At 37.9% G+C, this 18,078-nt stretch overlaps 1 protein-coding gene across 5 annotated transcripts in view; it reads left to right on the top strand.

Moving 5' to 3' along the window:
• RAPGEF4 (Rap guanine nucleotide exchange factor 4) overlaps positions 1-18,078 on the top strand; it is a 158,617-nt gene that overhangs the window by 63,167 nt on the left and 77,372 nt on the right. For all 5 annotated transcript variants that reach the window (XM_008634754.2, XM_008634756.2, XM_017735607.1 and 2 more), the window contains 2 exons: positions 13,338-13,410; positions 14,467-14,531. In XM_008634754.2, the coding sequence (XP_008632976.2) occupies positions 13,338-13,410; positions 14,467-14,531 (138 nt within the window). The remainder of the gene's footprint in view (positions 1-13,337; positions 13,411-14,466; positions 14,532-18,078) is intronic.

The raw sequence follows: 18,078 nt of genomic DNA, 5'->3' as shown, positions 1-18,078 counted from the left end.
AGTTAAATATGTTAGGCATGTATGTACAGTTTCCTCATTGTTTGACACTGAATTCCCCTCAGTACTGCCAAAGGAAAACAGATCAGATAAACAGAAATTAATGCACGTGAAAAAATAGTTCTATTAAATGGAAAAAAAAATTATTGCCTTACTTTCCATGTGTTTGATTTTTATTACAATATGATTTGCAAAACTTGTCTCTAATGTAGTTCCAAAGTTTTAAGATACCAGAAGAATTATGTGAAGTGGATCTAGATGTGAAGGCAGCTTTTTCTCTCTGTTAACAAAACATTTCTTAAAGGCAGTTCTATAGTTACACTTGTGGCCTTGTTCTCATATGCAAGTCAGTTGATTCCTCTGGTGCCTCATAATACTCAAGAACCATGGACTCTTGCAGTGTGACTCATGCTGTAGCTTATTTACTGTATAGTCTATATAAAGACTTTCTTTGAATGGTGAGTGGATACACAGTGTCAAAGTGACAATAACAAGCTTTGTCTGTATTGCTTCACAACAGAGAAAGAGCCCTACAAAAATAGATTGACGTGCAGGATGTTGCAAATTAGGTAGCCCTTCAATTAAGACATCTAGCTCTAGTATCACCAGTGACCTCGTCTTGTCTTCTAGAGGGACTGAAAGTCTCATCCCAGTATAGCAGTACACTTGCTACAAAAATCATTCTTCTTGCTGTCAGAAAAAGGATGAAGTATATCAGATTACTTCTCAATAAAACCTGCTTTTTTAAAATCAGGACTGCATAAGAATGCTCATGTATATTTTCCATCACTGCAACAGTAGGCAATAACAGTGCATTCCAAGCTAGAGCTGCCTGGTTTTGGGTGCTCAGCACTTTCAATACCAGTATCCACAAAAAACTGAAAAGTTACAACTTTAGGTCATCTGTGCATGGTCTTAATGAAAACACTTAGAAGAATTGCTAATTATAAGAACTGAAATTGCAAAATAAAGTCAGAATATAATCACAGCCAGTGGAAATGATCAAAAAGTTTTTCTGTGAGAGGGAGGAGTGAAAAAGCTTATTTCGTTTTCGTTTTTGCTCTTTCCTGCTACAAATACTGCCATAACTTCCCTGATGTATCTGTTTGATGGAAGACAGTATATGTGGTGTTTGGAGTTATACCTGTGAGGATTAGCCAGCTGGCTGTTACCCAGTGAAGTGGCATGTCCAAGAGTGCTGCCCTCTTTTCTCTTAGTAGCGACACTTTATTTGGGACCTCTCTCCTATCGCTAATTTCTGTATAGCTTCTAGGACCCTGTTTGAACTCTATCTCAAATTTGGTTAATTTTTTTCCACTGAAATCAGAAGAGTCTGTGAAGAAGGGGGGAAAGGGAGGAATTGCCTGCTAGGCAAAGTTTGCATTTTGTTAGGAAAGCAGGGGAGCAGAACGAAGTACAGGAGGTCTGACACGTGGTGGCCACAATTATAATAGAAACAACAATTAAAGTTTGTTTGGGTATGCTTTTGATGAGAAGGTTGGGAAAACTGCCAGGAACTTTGCACTGTTAAAGAAATGGACAGAAAGATGAGTGGACAAGATGCTTTCTCCTCTCAGCTGCCACTGCATAGCCAGATTCACAATTATTTACTGCATTCTCCTAGCAAGGCTTTTTGCAAAGAGTTTTGTATTGCCTGTGTTGGATTTTCAAAATCTGCAATATAAGTCTTAAACAATCCATTTGTCTTCATATGCTAATCTACAGAAATTACTTAAAATCATAGTGCAGTAATATCACGCACTGTTACTTTTCTTCTTTTACTGGAAACCAATTTAGTTTGCTCTCCATGTAAGAACAGTGTATTTATCTAGTACTGGTGTTTGCTTTGTGTAAATATTATTCCTTGTAATACATCATTTCCAATTGGTTCAGAACAAGAACAGCCAGGGCTCATGCGAAGCAGGTGGTGGGGCCTCCCCAGCACAGCCTGGTGTATTTAATACTGTTTTTTCATCCTTTAAATAAAAAAAATGAAACATGATTCTGTAAGGTATGAGCAGGAAATACAAAGGTATCTAAAAAGTGAGTTATTGAAAACAGTGGACTAGAAAGATGTTTTACTTCCAAAATTGATGATCTGGTACTGCATGCCCTAACTTAATGAAATCTATCCATCTAGTGGTTAGGTTGAGATTTCAGTATGCTAATGAAATTATTTTTAGCCATGTGTAAGGGGATGCCCAGAAGAAATGGCTGTTTGCTGCAGTGGAATGGAAACGCAGAAGTTCAGAAAATTATTTCAGTTCCTAATGAATTGTCTATCAAATAGATAACTTTTAAAACCAAATGTAAGTTTTAGAATATACTTTTAAAAGTCAGGTCTTTCAGAATGACAGCCTAAATGCCACAGATGTTTCACTAAGAGCATCTTTTAGCCACTTTGACAGAAGTTGTCTTAGTGCAAGAATCAGCTTTTCTCATTGCCTCTCAAGTTGGGGAGTATCCTTCCTAAACTGCCTCGCAGAACTGCTGTGTTGTTACATTCATAGTATGTGGCTAAGTTCAGTGGTGTGTTAGAAAGTCATCAGTAACCCCCTTTCTCTTTCTCTTATAGTTGCTTGTTTATAGTCTTCCATCATCATCATCATCCTCATTTGTGTAGTCCTACATAAACTTAAAACCTGGGTCTCTTGGAATCTGGTTGTATCTAGTTACAACCCTGTCTGGGACAGGGTTGGCTCCATTTTTTTATTAGTTGCATCCCTTTTTGGTGGTACAGCTTCACTGCAAAAGTGTTGTAGCAAATACCATTTGAAAGAAAGATGGGAAAGTGTTTCCTAAGGCATTTTTGTTTCAGCCTTTGGAGGTCTGTCCTACAATGAATGCCAAATCTGTGAACTTCTTGTTCTCAATTACCTTATGCTCCAATATAATCATACTTGCTTTACGTGGAGAAAAATCCCTGGTGAAACATTCTCATCTTGGGTTTAGTGAAATCGTGCCAGTCTGCATCTTTTGTGCTGTGTCACTTGCCTGCTTGCATCCTGCCCCTAACTGCACTATAGATGTTTCTGTTTGGAAGGAGGAAGAGACAGGATCTGACCTTTTATTTTGTGTGTAGTACTTAGCACAGGTGGACCCCATTTCAGGACTCTTTTTGACAAAGGAGGAGACTGATGTTATGCTCTCCTCTGTTCACCATCTTTCTTTTTCTGGAAAGATTATTATTCAGTTTAGTTCTGTAGTTTACCTTTCATTACGTTGTGTCTTCGTTTTTCTCATGTTCTTTTTGTTTCATTTTTCTCTTTTGGTAATGTGTTCAGCCTTAAAATCCCTTTAGGATTTTTTTCGCTTAAGAAACTCAACGGTGCATTTTCATTACTGTGCCCCACTGCATATCTCAAATGCTGCTCTAATCTTAATGATAAATAACATGACAGATTGTAGGTAGAATGAAGACTAATAATGAGGAATGAAAATCAAGTTTACAATTTTTTATGTTAATACATTATATTGTGAAGGAAATGCCTATTCAGAAAATGAAATAAATAGAAAACAAAAGCTTTTTAATACTAAATTCCTCCCCACACTGAGCTGTCAACTAGTAAAACTAGTCTATATACTTGATGCTCAACTCAATTGGAAAAAATCCACAATTTGAGTGATTTTAAAATGGTAACTAGAAGGATTTGGAGGGGGTTTTTTTACACAACTGAATTAATCTGTGAGAATGTTTCATCATTTCTTTAACCAAGTCACTCTTCAGAATCACAGAGTAGTTTGGACTCTGCCTAGTGTATACTGTTCTAATCCTTTAAAACTCACATATTCTATTTTCTTCTAATTTTTCTTATAATTTACATCCCAGAGCCACATAATGAAAAATACTGCAAACATTTAGCATGCCTCACTATGGAAAATAGAGATTAAGCTTGTGACTGGATAATTTGCACAGACTTGTTGTATTATGTGCTGTTCATCTCAATCTGCATAGTCTTTAAGCCTAAACTGTCTCAACACCAGCCAGATTTAAGGAGCCAAGCTTCTGCCTGTCGTGGAATTGTATACCTGTTTCTAAGACATCAACAGATAGGACAAGAGGACACAGTCTTAAACTGCACCAGGGGAGGTTTAGGCTGGAAATCAGGAAGAAATTCTTCACAAAAAAGGTGATTGAGCATTGGAACAGGCTCTCCAGAGTCGTGATGGAGTCACCATCCCTGGAGGTATTTAAGGAAAGACTGGATGTAGTGCTTAGTGCCATGGTCTAGTTGACAAGGTGGTGTTAGGTCATAGGTTGGACTTGATGATCTCAGAGGTCTTTTCCAACCTAGTTGTTTCTGTCACTCTGTGAACTGCTTCTTCAGTGGCAAAAAAAGAGAGGAGGGACTTTGTTATTAGACATATCCATAAGCCGCTTCATATTCTTTTTTTGTCCTTTATTTTTATAGTGTGCCCTCTCCCTTGAAGTATCTTCACTCCTAGTGATAAGTGGATTGAAGGAGTCTATTTAGTCTATGTATTGCACTCCCCTCCTGCCCTTCACCCATTGTTCCCTAAAATATTTCCACTCCTTTCCTTCTTATTTCTTGTCATTTTTTCTTTCTTTTCTAACATTTAACTTCCAGTGGGACTTTCTTCCTTCTTTCCCACCCCTGTGTGCCTCCATTCCTCACTATCCCCTCTTGTCGTGAGGTTTGAAAATGTTTCTAGGGCTAAGCTGAGATGAATACTGTTACTTTACTTTTTTACCTAAGGAAAGGGTTGTACGACAAGCAGTCACAGCAGGACTCCGGGTTAGAGCTGCAGAACAGCATTTGTGTGCGGGCTTTTTCAGTCTTGGGGAGGGACTGGCAGCTAAGTAACTTGTCTTTGATTTGAGAAAGTCACTTGCATGTGCATGTCAGTCTGTAGGAAAAACCTTGAAAACTGCCCCATCTGAATAAAGCTGTTGCATTGCAGAGTGTTAATGCAGTTTACCTAATCCTTACGTTACGGCACAGCTGAATCACTGTTACTAATGCTGCGTTTCAGTTTGATAAAAGTCAATCATTCCCATCCAATACATTTTGGAATCTTCAGACAAGATGCTGTTGTACAAAAAGAGATTATGTTTAACAGACTGTTTAGAGGTCTTTATATGGAACTTCAGACATGAGAGCCATGAGATGTTGGACTGTAAATGTGGATGTAAAACCATGTAACTAAACACTGTGTTACAAAATAGCTGAAACATTATTGTGAACTCCTGTGGGGAAGTACCACACGCATCATTTACTATAATACAGTGTGCATGAAAGGGACTCCAGATTTGAGCAGCTTTGACCCATGAGAGGTTTATGCTGATGAGGTAATTCCAGTGGTGTCATTGCAAAGACTGCTGGGTGAATTGGAGGCCCAGGTGTCCTGTTAAGTGATACCAGTCTGATTGTGAGTGATTTTTCTGTCAGAACACACTCTTTTCTATCCACTGGAAGGAATAGACTGTTCAGTCATACTTGCTGAAATATAATTGTTTACTTTGTCTTTACATTTTCCCCTCTTATTTTGTATTGTACTTGCTTTGATTTTTCAGCAGTGTTTCTGAGGGAGCTGAACAAACTGCTTTTAAAGCAGCTCACACAGTAATCAAAATAATATATTAAAAGCATTGATGAAAAGCTAATGTTATAAGGGAAATCATATGTTTACGTATTTACACTTTTTAAATATCCTTGTTATTGTTATGTGCAATTGAATAGAAACAATCACTTTGGAGAATTATCCATGAAAAGGAAGCCTTTGATATTAGATGAGTATTGGAAGTTGATGTATGCTTGTTTCTGTGAGAAGCAAAAACAGTGTTAGATTGACCCCAGTGAAATACTTAAGAGGTTTGTATTGATTGTAGGGGAATTAATATTTAACCCAGAATTTCCTTCCAGATGAAAACAAATATCTAGACTCCTGTGTTCAGAGGTTATAAATATGAAAACCAGAGTTATAGATCAGCTCAGCAGTCTGCTTTTTCTTTATTTGTTTCAAATCTATTTTTAAATATGTATATAATGGGAGGGAAGAAAAGAAACTGTTTATAACCATGAATAAAGCCACTGCTGTGCACAGTGTCATAATAAGGCGAATGTGTCATTTAAGTTGCACTTAAAACCTACTTTTAAGACTTAACTACGGCAGAGACCTTGTGGTGGCCTTACAGAATTTTAGTACGGAGTAGTATGACTTCAGCCCACTGTCAGAGCACAGCCTGCACTAGGAGGTTTCCAGTTTTTCTCTATCACAGCAGCACACACCTAGTTTAACATCCATTTCTTCAGATGAAGTCTGTTTCACAACACTCATGCAAAGATACCTTGGTCATATGTATCAGGCCTTCCGTATTTACAAGGTGGCACTCTCAGGGTGGAACAGGAACTTGGTTTAGAGATTCTTGCTGACTTCCAGCTTACCAAGTACACACAATCCTTGTTTTTTGCTTGCTTTGCAGGCTTAGATATGTGTTCAGAAACAAGACACTTCTGTTGCCACAATTACAGAATTTACCATTCTGTCAAAACACTTTGCAAACACAAATACCTCTCTTGTATGACCTTTTGTCTCAGCTGAAGCTCTGCTCCGGAAAAAGTCAGGGATGCGCACAATATAGAAGAAATACTGTCGGAGGCAGCCTGTAGCTGCCCAGGTGAGGAACTGAACAAAGCCAGCCTCAGTTTCCTATTGCCTGTTTTGCAAACTGAGATCATCTGAAAGAGCACACCTGTGCTTATCCACTCATTGTAATAGTGTATGTGAAAATAAGAGGTATGACTGTCTGAAGGTAAAAGGAAGTATTTTGTGCCTGAGCTTCAGGAAATTGTTCTTCCTCTTGTGCATGACCCAAGAGATGATTCCAGACTTGGCTTGGTCTAAGTCCTGTTAATGTAAGTTTAAAGGTTGGCTGTAGTGGTAAGAAAAATTGTGTTTAAATAGCACACTTTTCTTAGTTGTTCTGCTCTTTGTTTTTGAGATTTATCTGCTGGCTTTGCTAATAAAGATGCAGGTTTACAACTGTTAGTGTTGCAGAACAGTTTGAAGAAGAATGAGTTCTGTTCTGTCACTGCATTGTTCAGAAAATTCCAGCTAAGGTGTGATTTGCTGCTTCTCTCCTACATGTGATAATGAAAGAGGAAGGAATGAGAGCACAGCTTTCTTTTATGATCTTATATTGAGTTTGAAGCACTGTTGGTGACATCATCATTTGATTTTAAAGATACCACTGTGAAAAAGTAAATATGAAAATGTATAATGCTCTTTTTCAGCCACTTTTGACAACTCAAACTTCATGTTAAAGGCAGTTAAGTATTTTTTTCCTGTAAATGCATTATCTATTCTATGTTTACACAATTGAAGTAAAAGAAAACACATAAATCAAATGGATTGTTTGTTCTTCTTTGTATGTTTTCTTTGTCCTCTTTAAAGTAAATGCAATCTTTCCCACCCCTCCTTGCCAAGTCCTGTCTCCACCCAAGTGCATTTCCTGAGTGGATTTCTCTAGGAGACAGAATTGGAGAACTGTATGATGGCATTTCTATATTTAAGTTAGATGGAGCAGAATAGGCTGTGTAATTTGCTTAATCAGTGCCCATGCTCTAATTTCCTTGGATGTGATTTTTTGCAGTGCAGTCTTATCTTTGGCTTTCTATCTGGTAGCCAAGTCTGCTATTTGGCGTGATTTCAGAGAGTTTGGTGCTATTTTCTTCTTGACAAAATATCAAGGGGATTCTGTGATAGAGCAGATTCTGCACACAGAGCTTTTCAAGCACGATAAATTGATTTAAGTGGGAATGTGACAGAAAAATACATGCCTCCAAAATAAAGAGATGGAGTAAAATCTAAAGCGCAGTTGATTAGAGCCAGGCAGAAACATTCAGAAGATGGTAAGTACGTAAGTAAATGAAAAAGATGCAGATTCATCTGCTGTTACATAAACTGTACCTGTTCTGGGATCAGGATTCAGCAATTTTGGTACAGGCATTTCCTGTATTTATTTTGTCTGAATATGACTCAATGGTGCTTCACTTCTGCTTTTTCAGACCTTGTCTGTCACATTTTAATGACTTGATAGACTGACGTATACAAACCAGTCTGTTTCTGTTCAGTAAGTTGTGGTAAGACCTTCACATGGATTATTTTCTATTTTTCCACAAAATATGTTTTTGCTATTGTAGCATTACATTTTCCTAATATGTCTTCATACTTTCCTTCAGAAATACATCAATTCTGTTCTCTTACCTATACTTTAAGTGACAACAAATGTTTATATTCTGTTAATGACAAAGGCAAACACTTAGCAATAGGCAGGATACTTGGTGTTCTAGAGTGAAGCACCAGCTTCAAACAATGATTTCTTATCTAGTGTTAAACAGCCATGGGTTAGGTCCTTCTTGTGATATCCAGTTGTGACATTGACCTGAATTGTATGGAAATTTTCTGATTGAGCTTTTTTAGAAGCAATACACTTGGTAATTTGTAAACATTGTAGGAAGACGGTATCTGAAATCAGAATTAGGCCGAGTCTGCTATGGGTCTCAGAACATACTACTGGGCAAAAGCAAGGGTGTTCTTTGTTTTCCCCTTTGTAACAAGATTGGGACAAAAAATCCCTAACAATATGATAATTTGTCTGGGGTGGTTTTTTTTGTGAAAATCTTAAGAACATTAGGCACTTTTTGTTGGAAAACAGAAACGGATAGCAGGCAGATGACCTGAGATTTTACCCATCTAATGGCAAAAGTCTGGATTTTGAGACAGCAATCTCCATTTGATTTGATGAGTGAAAAGAGGGTCCAAAAATCTTCATGGGCTCTTTCTTTCAGGGGCTTTTGTTCTTATTGTTCTGGAGAAAAGAGCAGAAACAGTGCACCATGGGAGTGGCGTGCCCTTGTGAGTAATGCTCATGAGGGAGGTGGTTCATTGCCAACTTAGAGGAAGAGCAGAGTTGTACTGAGAGCATCAGTGATCAATTATTTATTGTCAAAAGAAAATAGAGAAGCTGGCTCACATTGTCAAGCTACAGCATATATTCCCCAAGAGAAACCATTGTAGAAGTATTGACAGCTAGTACAGGAATATTGCAGAACACAGGCAGTAGTCACAAAAGGAGCATCTGATGAAATTGTTACACAAGGTTTTGAAAAATACGTGTGGAAAGGTCACCTTGATGTTTGGCTTAGGACTTCTACACCTGAAATTAATTGTTTTGTGTTACTCCCAAGTTTGCAAGTAGTGCGGGCTTTGCCTTGTCACCTTCTCTGCTGCTAGTTAGTGGTAGGCAGAACAGGAGGCCTCAGAAATGGTGAAAAATGACAGTGATTGAGATTATGAGTAGGGGAGAAAGAGAAGGGAAAAGAGAGATCATGTATTGAACCGAGCCCATTTTGAGGTCAATAAAACTTTCTCTGGTGTTACAAGACACTTAATTCCTGGTATCTGGCCACAGATTCCTAGTATCTGTAGATTCACCGTGGCGTGGGGAAGCATCAGAAGCCTGAGTCCCCAGTGCTACAAACCATCACTGCCTCGGTCCTTATTACACAGCCCTTATTGGCCAACTGCAGAGCTGCTGCCCTTGGGGGAGTATTTGGTGTGGAACCTGTGTTCAAGTCTTTATACCCAACGTGTCTTCCCTTCATCAGTCCTGAGTCTTTCCCATTAGAGTGCTAAGGTTTTGGTATACAATGAACATGGACAACAAAGGCTCATCCATATTCTTTATGTGTATCTGGCTTATTCTGGAATGTTTGTGAACAGGTATTAGCTCTTCACTACTTGCAGCAGAAGAGAAGGGACTAACCACAAAGATCAAAGACATCTTTTATATACTTTGTTTATGCTATAAGCATTTCTCAGGAATTTAGAGATAGCTTGCATCAGAATTACAGTAATTGCCTTTCTAAATACTAGCACATAAAAATATATCTAATTATGTCCACAGAGTTGAAGAAAACCTATTATAGTCATGAAAACCTATGAGTCAAACTGCAGCTAACTACAAATAAAGTCTTAATATGAGCATGCAAAGAAACACACTGAAAAACCTGACAATGAGTGGCCTTAGAAACCATTCCCCCACACCTTCCCAGTAAGGCAAGCGTGTGATTCTGTTTCTTCCTTTTCTCCTCTACCCAACTGTTCCTTGTCAGTAGCTGTCTTTGCTTTAGGCCATAGCAGTAGCTGAAAAGGTCAAAACGTGTTAATTTTCACCACTGCATGAGTATGAGGCGGTCAGCAACTGGAAAAAAAATACTGTCTTTATTACTTTTGCTGTCAGATTAGATATAGGAATTGTCTATTATTTAAGCTGTTACATGATAGAGTTTATAAATTGGTAGAAATCTGAAGGCAGAGTGAATAGGTCATTGAATGTAGCTTTAAAAACTGCTATCATGTTGGATTTACAAAACTTGAAGACTTCTGGTAATAAACAAGCGTATGATGATTTAATGATAATTGTTGCTATCTCTCATAAGGAAAGCCTTTCCAGGCTTTATACCACCTGTGGAATACCTTTGCAAAAGCCTTTTGTAAATATCTAGTCTGTTAATCTTCAGGATGGTTTTAAATGCCACCTATGAGTATAATTTAACTTACTGAATTTTATTTTCATTTACAGACATTACGGTAACAAGATAGGTCTCATTATCTGAGCTTTCAGAGATCTCATGCCTGGAACTTCATTATTCCATGTGATACTGGCAAATCTTTATGCAAGTACTTAGGTCTGTCTTCACATGCTTAGGTTTCCCAGCAAACAGTGTTTCCCTGACTCCTTGAAATAAGTTTCCCTTGACATTTAATTTGGCTGATGAGGTGACACAAGTTTAGGCATAAATTATACCTTTTATGTCAGCCCACACCCACTGAGATATCCTCATGAGAGACCATGTGTAGGCAGTTGTATCAGCCCTCCCTTCAGATACCCAGATATAGAAGGAAGTTTCATTTATACAGAGGTGTCCTGGAGGAGTATGAACAACTGAGATTTCTGAGGGCATGCCTTGAATTAATTCCTCTTCTGGTAATGCTGTTTGAACTCCTTCACAGGCAACACTGCTCGCAGGGTTGGCTGTATCAGACTCATAAGTGCACTTATCCCAGGGCAGAGTGGGACCTTCATGCAGAACGTGACAGAGCTGACATATTTGGGAGTGGTACTGAAATCCTGTGTTATCTATCAGGAGTCTCTGCTTTTGTTCCTGGTGAACTTTGGTGTCCTGAGCATGAGGTGTGCCTGAATGGGATTAGATGCCTCCTGTTAAGTTGTATATCTAATTCTGGCTTACTCTGCCTGTAGGTTTTTTATGAAGCTGTGCCCTCATATCTTTTGGAAATTGTATGCTGTGTTCTATGTTTTGCCTCATGAGAATAGTAATCAGGAAAAATACTAGAGAATTAACCAGAAAAAAAGGCCATGCAGTATATGATGGCTGTGGACACGGTATAGGGAATAAAAGATAAAATTACTCTCTTCCCACAATTGAAGTTCCTTATAAAAGTGGCTTAAATGTGGACTAGTATTTCTGGGAAAATGCTATTTTGGGAAAAACAAAATGAAGAAATTAATATCAGCTGAACGATGATGAAGAAGAAGAGAAAAACATCTATACAATTTGGTTTTATCTTGTTCCAAATGAAACATTGCAATTTTCCATCTAAAAATCACATTTCAAGACCAAATTCAGTAGAAGGTAGAACAAAGCATTTATCTACTATTTGAATAAAATGTTATTTCAACCCCTTGGGACACACTTTCATTTTTTTTTTTTCATTTGGCCAACCAAAATGACTTTTTCCCTCAGTTTATATGTGTGATTTACTAATTGAACTGAGAAAATAATTCTTTCTTATGTTCTTCCTCTGGTTGAGTTCCAGGCATGGGACTGGATGCAGAATATAGGAAACTGAATGGTTTGGGAAAGAAAATAGGAGAGTTTTATCCTCAAATGAAATGGCATTTGTTTTGTGTGACTGACCAGGGATATAGCATAGATTTGCTTCTACGAGTATTCAGCTGGATTATGGGTGAGATTTAAATAATATGTTACTAAGCTTTACGATGTAATAGCTTGTCTAAAAATAGGATTGGATTATTAAGATTAATGTAATCTTTGTAGCTTTTGTTATTATTTAGAGTGCAAGACATTCAGTCTTTAGTGCTAGAATTTATGATATTTTCATTTCCATTTCCAAGAAAAAGAAATGTATAAAGGATAATTCAAGCATTGTTAAATTCAGCAGGCAACGTTTTAAAAGTGAGTACACCCAAACTCCATAGAGCAAAGGATAAAACTTTTAAATTAAAATTGCACTATAAGGGACATTCTCTGTCTCAATTATTATGTGTGCTTAGTTGAAACCTGCATGAATTTCAGCTGGTTGATTGTTCACGTTGAGCTCACTGCACATCCGAAGGACTGTATGACGCATTCTATTTACGCTGAACATCAGCATCCCTGTTGCACAAGCTTGTTTTCTGGCAGTTTCAAAAGGGAGTTATAATTGTTTATCCTTAGCCATGACAGTAATATAGTGTGATTGGAAACAAAAATGTGTCTCTTATTCATTGAATGATTTGTATTTGATAAAAGGACAATTATTTTCCTTTGGTGTTATTTTTGTAGCTTCTGTGAATTTCCTAAGCCTTAGACAGAGCTTTGAACCTTACTGATGGTGTCATCAGCATTCACTGAAGAAAAATACTAGTTGCTGACATCAGTTACAATTATGTAGCTTATAGTGGTATAAGGGACATTATTTTTACAGTTACAAAGTTTCATCTGCTAATACAGGTTTTGTGTGAGGATATACATAATATGAGGTGTTTGGTTTGTGTGTTTCATAGCCTTGTAGCTTCTGAAAACCAAAATTAGTGTCTTGGATTTCAATGTTCAGAGTTTTCACAAAACATCCTGTATATTTCAAATCTGACACCAAAACTGTTGTTGTACGTGATTTTTATGAACCCTTAGCTTGCCTCCATTCCTGTAATAAAGTAGGTTTCTAGTTTGAGTTCAGATGAGTGGTGTAATTTCAAATGAGCTTTAAAACAGTCTTTGTGGGAAATCACACAGCTAAGTAAAATATTGATTTATTAGTACCCTTAAAGTCATGCTTTGGGGAAGAGGAAAGAGGGAACTGGTTTAGCACAACTTTGGATGAAACAAAAGCAGTGTGTGCTCCAGTCAAGAACACAGACCTTGTAGAGTCAAGACGTTTGATTGCCTCATATTTCATGTGTGCATGAGAAGCACAAGGCTGGAGACACACAAATGTAAATAGCACATATTCCCTTGAATGGCTTTATACATCCGTACCTGACCGAATGTGCCATCGCTGTCTTTCAGAAATATCGACAGTATATGTCTGGACTTCTCACTCCTCCTTATGGTGTTATGGAAACTGGCTCCAACAATGACAGTAAGTATGAGAAATTAGATATCAGGTGGTGGGCAAGCAAACAAGAAAAGGAAAGAGAGGGAGAGATGGAGATTCTCTGGGTTTGGGTGTTGAACTTTAAAAATTTAATTCAGTTTGGTATTACAACTGCAGTAGTATAACTAACTGCATGTAGTAGAAAACACTTTGGAACTTGCCTAACTGCCTTCCAAACTGTATACAAGTGTTTACAGAGCTGTATAAAAATCTGCCTGTTGGCTAAAACATAGTGGATGATGTCATGTAGCATTTTACTACTTGTGTTACATGAATTCCATGGAACATGGCCATGAGTCCTGCTAGTAAAATAAATATAACAAACTGTCTCAATTTTTTTAGTTAGGATGGGCTACACAACTGGCTGTAGAATCTAGGTTAGTGCTTGAGCTTGCAGTAAACATGCTGCTCTCTAACCTTTGTTACATAGCTAAATAATTTTGGTTACGTCTCTGCCTCATGAGAACCTGTCAAGCTGTGGGATAGTGCTGTACACATGAATCCAAGGGCAGCCTTTGGAATTCATCACTTACGTAAATCAAAACACTTCTGTTTATTTGCTAGGGATTATCTAGATGCCAAGCAGGGCAATATCTGATGGCTAGCAATTGCATCTGCAAATTTTGTCCCCTATGTTACATGTTCAGTATGTTTTCTTTGCAGGATAATGGTATAGCATAGCATAGCATTGCTAATTAGTGCAAACTCAATGTCACATTTTACTGCCATGTACTGAGAGACAGGTAATGTTAAATGAAAAAGTGTAAATAACTCCTGTATACATGCTTCAGGTATTAAGTTTTGAAAAAGTACTGTGCTTAGCAAGCTGTTTAAAATATTGACACAAATTAGCTTTTTGTCTTTTTTGTGTTTACTAAGGAAACTTCTTTCTGAATAAGTGTTTTGCTCTTTAAAAATCGCAGATTAATGTGTGTGTTATCAAAGTACTGAACCCTCAGATTCCCTATTCTACTGATAAGTATCTTCACCGTCACTTAAAGAATGTACAGTATGTATTTATGTTCTGTATTCTTTTTTTAGGAATGCCAGATAAAGACAGTATGTCAAGCAGTGCTCTTTGCCAAGTTTCTAAAAATTGTAATAAGGTAAATCACACACAGTTTTGCCCTTTTTTTGCTGGAGGGGGAGGTTATGAAAAATGCAAAAGTGCAGCATTGAATTGAAAGTAACTGAGTGCAAATGGTTGGTGCTCTTGAGTACAGTATACAAATTATAAGAATGCCTTAGACATTGTATCATTTAACTGAAGAAAGCAGCTGGTTCAGGATTATTACCAAGTGTACTGCTGCTGAAGTTTGTGTTACAGTCTGGTTTCCTGGCCTTTGTTGGAAGAGTGCTGAGGGTGAGGAAGAAAAGCAGCACTATGACGAGACCAGTGGATAACCAGTGGATCATAAAATTCATTATTAAATCCTATTTTAAGGCTTAACTGAGTCTGAACTAATGCATAGGCATTGTTCTGGCCCTTTGCTCAGGGTGAATTTTCTCCTATGTTCAGAGAGCAGCTTTACATCCCAGTTCTCCTTTGTAAAATAGTTCTGTGCCTTCAGCCTCACCAGATGAGGGCCCACATGAAAGAACTCATGAATATTTCTGTGCCAGTTTCAATAGTGGGATATAGTATATATATAGAATAATAGTGGGCAGGAATAGTGTCAGGCGTTGCTGCAAAGATTGATAACTTCTAGAATTTCTGTATGGCATGAGTAGAAAAGTTACAGGAATAAACAGATGCTTCAATGCCTTTTTTTCTGGACACAGGAGTTTAACTGGATGCATTTGTGTGATGGCTTTAAAAGGTTAAATGTATTTTTGTTGCACAAAAAGCGTATCTTGACAGCAGCTGAAGGCAAGGCATATTTTAGTGTGTTTCCTTAATGCAAAAATAACTACTTCCACCTCTCCCTGTCTGTCTGTCCTGCTTCCTCAAGGGTACTGACCTTTCTTAATTGTCACGTTCAGGTTTTATTTAATGTATACATGTTACAGTATGCAGTTCCTATTCCTAGAGTCTTATTCACTAATGCTACACTACTTCCGGACACAACCTTATCCTGTAGGATCATAAACATTTTTCCATGCACTGAGTAATTATTCTTAGATACTTAGATAGCACCTTGGATTCTGTAAGCATTTTACGTAACAGTTATGAATTATGTCTAAGTGCTTCTTTAGGTTATTGGCATTTCAGCGGCACACTTGGAGTTAAGGCAGGTCAGGGGTCTTGCTTGGCTTCTCAAGGAAAGCACCAGGTGCAGAATTCAAACTAAAGGATGTTTTTCTGTTTTCTGAGGCAAATAGAAGTAACAGGTAAAGGTAAAAAGGTAGAAATATCTGTCTGCCATAGGACGTGAGATAGTAATGGGAAGTGATGCTCAGCTAAGGGTGGTAAACACTCTTAGGTACAACGTATTTTAGAAACTGAGTAAAATTTAATGATAAATACATTTGCCAATAGCTGGGCTTTTCTAGCGCAACAGAACTCTTCCTGCACAAAATAATTTCTTGGGTAGGAGACAGAACTTGGCTAGGGCAGGCTCAAACTGTTTAGTGACTTTTACAAGAAGAGAGTCCTTTGCAAACCATATTATCTTCCTATACAAGATGTGTATAAAACAGACACCCTTCTCCCTCCCACACTGTACACATTTCTCTGGAGAGAAGCTGAGTGAGTAAATACGTGACAAGTACTTGTCACCACCTGGCGAACGTGGCAGAAGAAGCTACACAGCATAGAAATGATCCTTGAATTCTAGTTCTATGTTTTCTCCATATGGCCACAGCTGTCTTTAATTATGGTCAGTGAAAGGTAAATGCAGCAGAGATAAATACCCAAGTATTTTGCTTACTGCTTGCAAACTCCATTCCTGCAGTTTCAAAGCGTGCAACTGTTACAGTGCTTACACAAAATGTCTGTTGCCCTTCATGCCCTGCAGTCTGGTTTGAACCATCAGGGAGTTACTGGAATTCCAGGGCCAAATTCCCAGAGTTATTGCCAGCTTTTCAAAACCAAAAATCAGGATACCAGAAAACTGCACTGTATTTCTAGATTTTCCATATTTTGCTTGTTTTTAGGATGATGCGTGACTCCCAAAATGGCAGGTGTTTCAGGGAAGGGCATTCATCCAGGGAAAGGGAAATGTTAGCAGGACATCTTTAGACTACTTTAGATGGCCAGAATAATACCTGTGGGGCAGACAGCAAATACAGCTCGAAGAGACCCACAGACTACTCTGTAATGTCCAGAAAAAGACTGAGTGGGGAACCTTCTGAAATTAGGAGGAAGTTCCTTAAAATCTTTCATATGGTAAGAAGGCATTACACTCTAGGACAGAAAGAGATAACATCTTCGGTAGTTCTCATCATGAAGCATTCATTTCAAGGTATGTATGTGTTGTTTTAATTTTCCAGGGAAGTTTATGACTGTAAGTAATTTGCTTCAAATGAAATTTCATGTATTCCACTCTGGAAATATGAAATGCATGTTTTTCTTTTTTAGCGTGTGGTGAGTCTTTTACAAGTACTGTAATAGATGTTCTTCCGTAATTGCTAATTATTTGAATTTCATCTTCATAGCTTAATTTTTTTCTCCTGTCACATCTATTAGTTTTTGATGAGTAACATAAGATTTTTCTTTGAATACATGCTTTGGAATTTTGTCACCATATGGGGATGTTTGGTTTTTCTAGTTCATTAAAATCTACAAAAAAATTATTTCTATTAGGAGAAGGCAACAAAGAGATTCTTTTTACCAAATGTGAATTCATTTGCATTTCGGGTTACATTATTGCACATCATTTAATGCAATATAGGAGTTAAATTGAGCATAAAATACTGAGAGAGAGTATACTACTGTTCTCAGTTATATTTTGGGGAATGGAAACAAAGTCGATTTAATGCTGTCTTATGTAAGGGAAAATGACAGAGCGTTGGTCTTTTAAACTAGGACAGACCAATATATCTGTGCACTGGTCTCTCTCACTCTAGTTTTTGAAAATTCCCCATGGGGTAGAGTTGCATATGAGAGATGAATGTAACCCTAAAGCCAAAATTACAAAATCAATAATAATTTCAAATACATTTTTGGAAGAGATACAGAAGAGTACTTAGAACGCAGGGGAGGTCGGGTTCCAGCGTGCAGACAGAATAGGTAGTGGTCCTGGTTCCATATATTACCAGCAGAGCTGGCAGCAGGGTTGCGTGATGCTTCCCACTACAGGACACTCTCCTTACAGTTTGGCCGCTTTTTCGCTGTTTACACTGAATTCTCCATGCTGAGAGTATGCTCGTGGCTGATTTTTAAATTGAAATGGATCAAACCTGTCTGACATTGAGCTGGAGGAAAATACATAGCACATACTAAATAGCTTTTTCCAGTTATACACTAGGAATCCTGTCCTTTGGACTAGAAGCTTGACTTTTGGGGGTTGTTCATACAGTAAGGAGTGTACCATTTGCGAGCCCCTAAAAAATAACCGCAGTGTTAAACATTGAAAAATGTCAGCTGAAACTGGCTCACCAGAGCCTCACCAGAGGCTTGGTGCAGTTTCACTACAAACCTGTGCACTCAGGCTGTGAGCATTTTATGTGCAGAATTCCCACACTGTCTTTGCTCCTGGGCTGCTTGGGCAT

Source organism: Corvus brachyrhynchos, unplaced genomic scaffold (assembly GCF_000691975.1).
Source record: "Corvus brachyrhynchos isolate BGI_N302 unplaced genomic scaffold, ASM69197v1 scaffold255, whole genome shotgun sequence".
In the NCBI taxonomy this organism is placed as follows: Eukaryota; Metazoa; Chordata; class Aves; order Passeriformes; family Corvidae; genus Corvus; species Corvus brachyrhynchos.
Note: the sequence above shows the minus strand (reverse complement) of the source record. Positions and strands in the feature narration are given on the sequence as shown.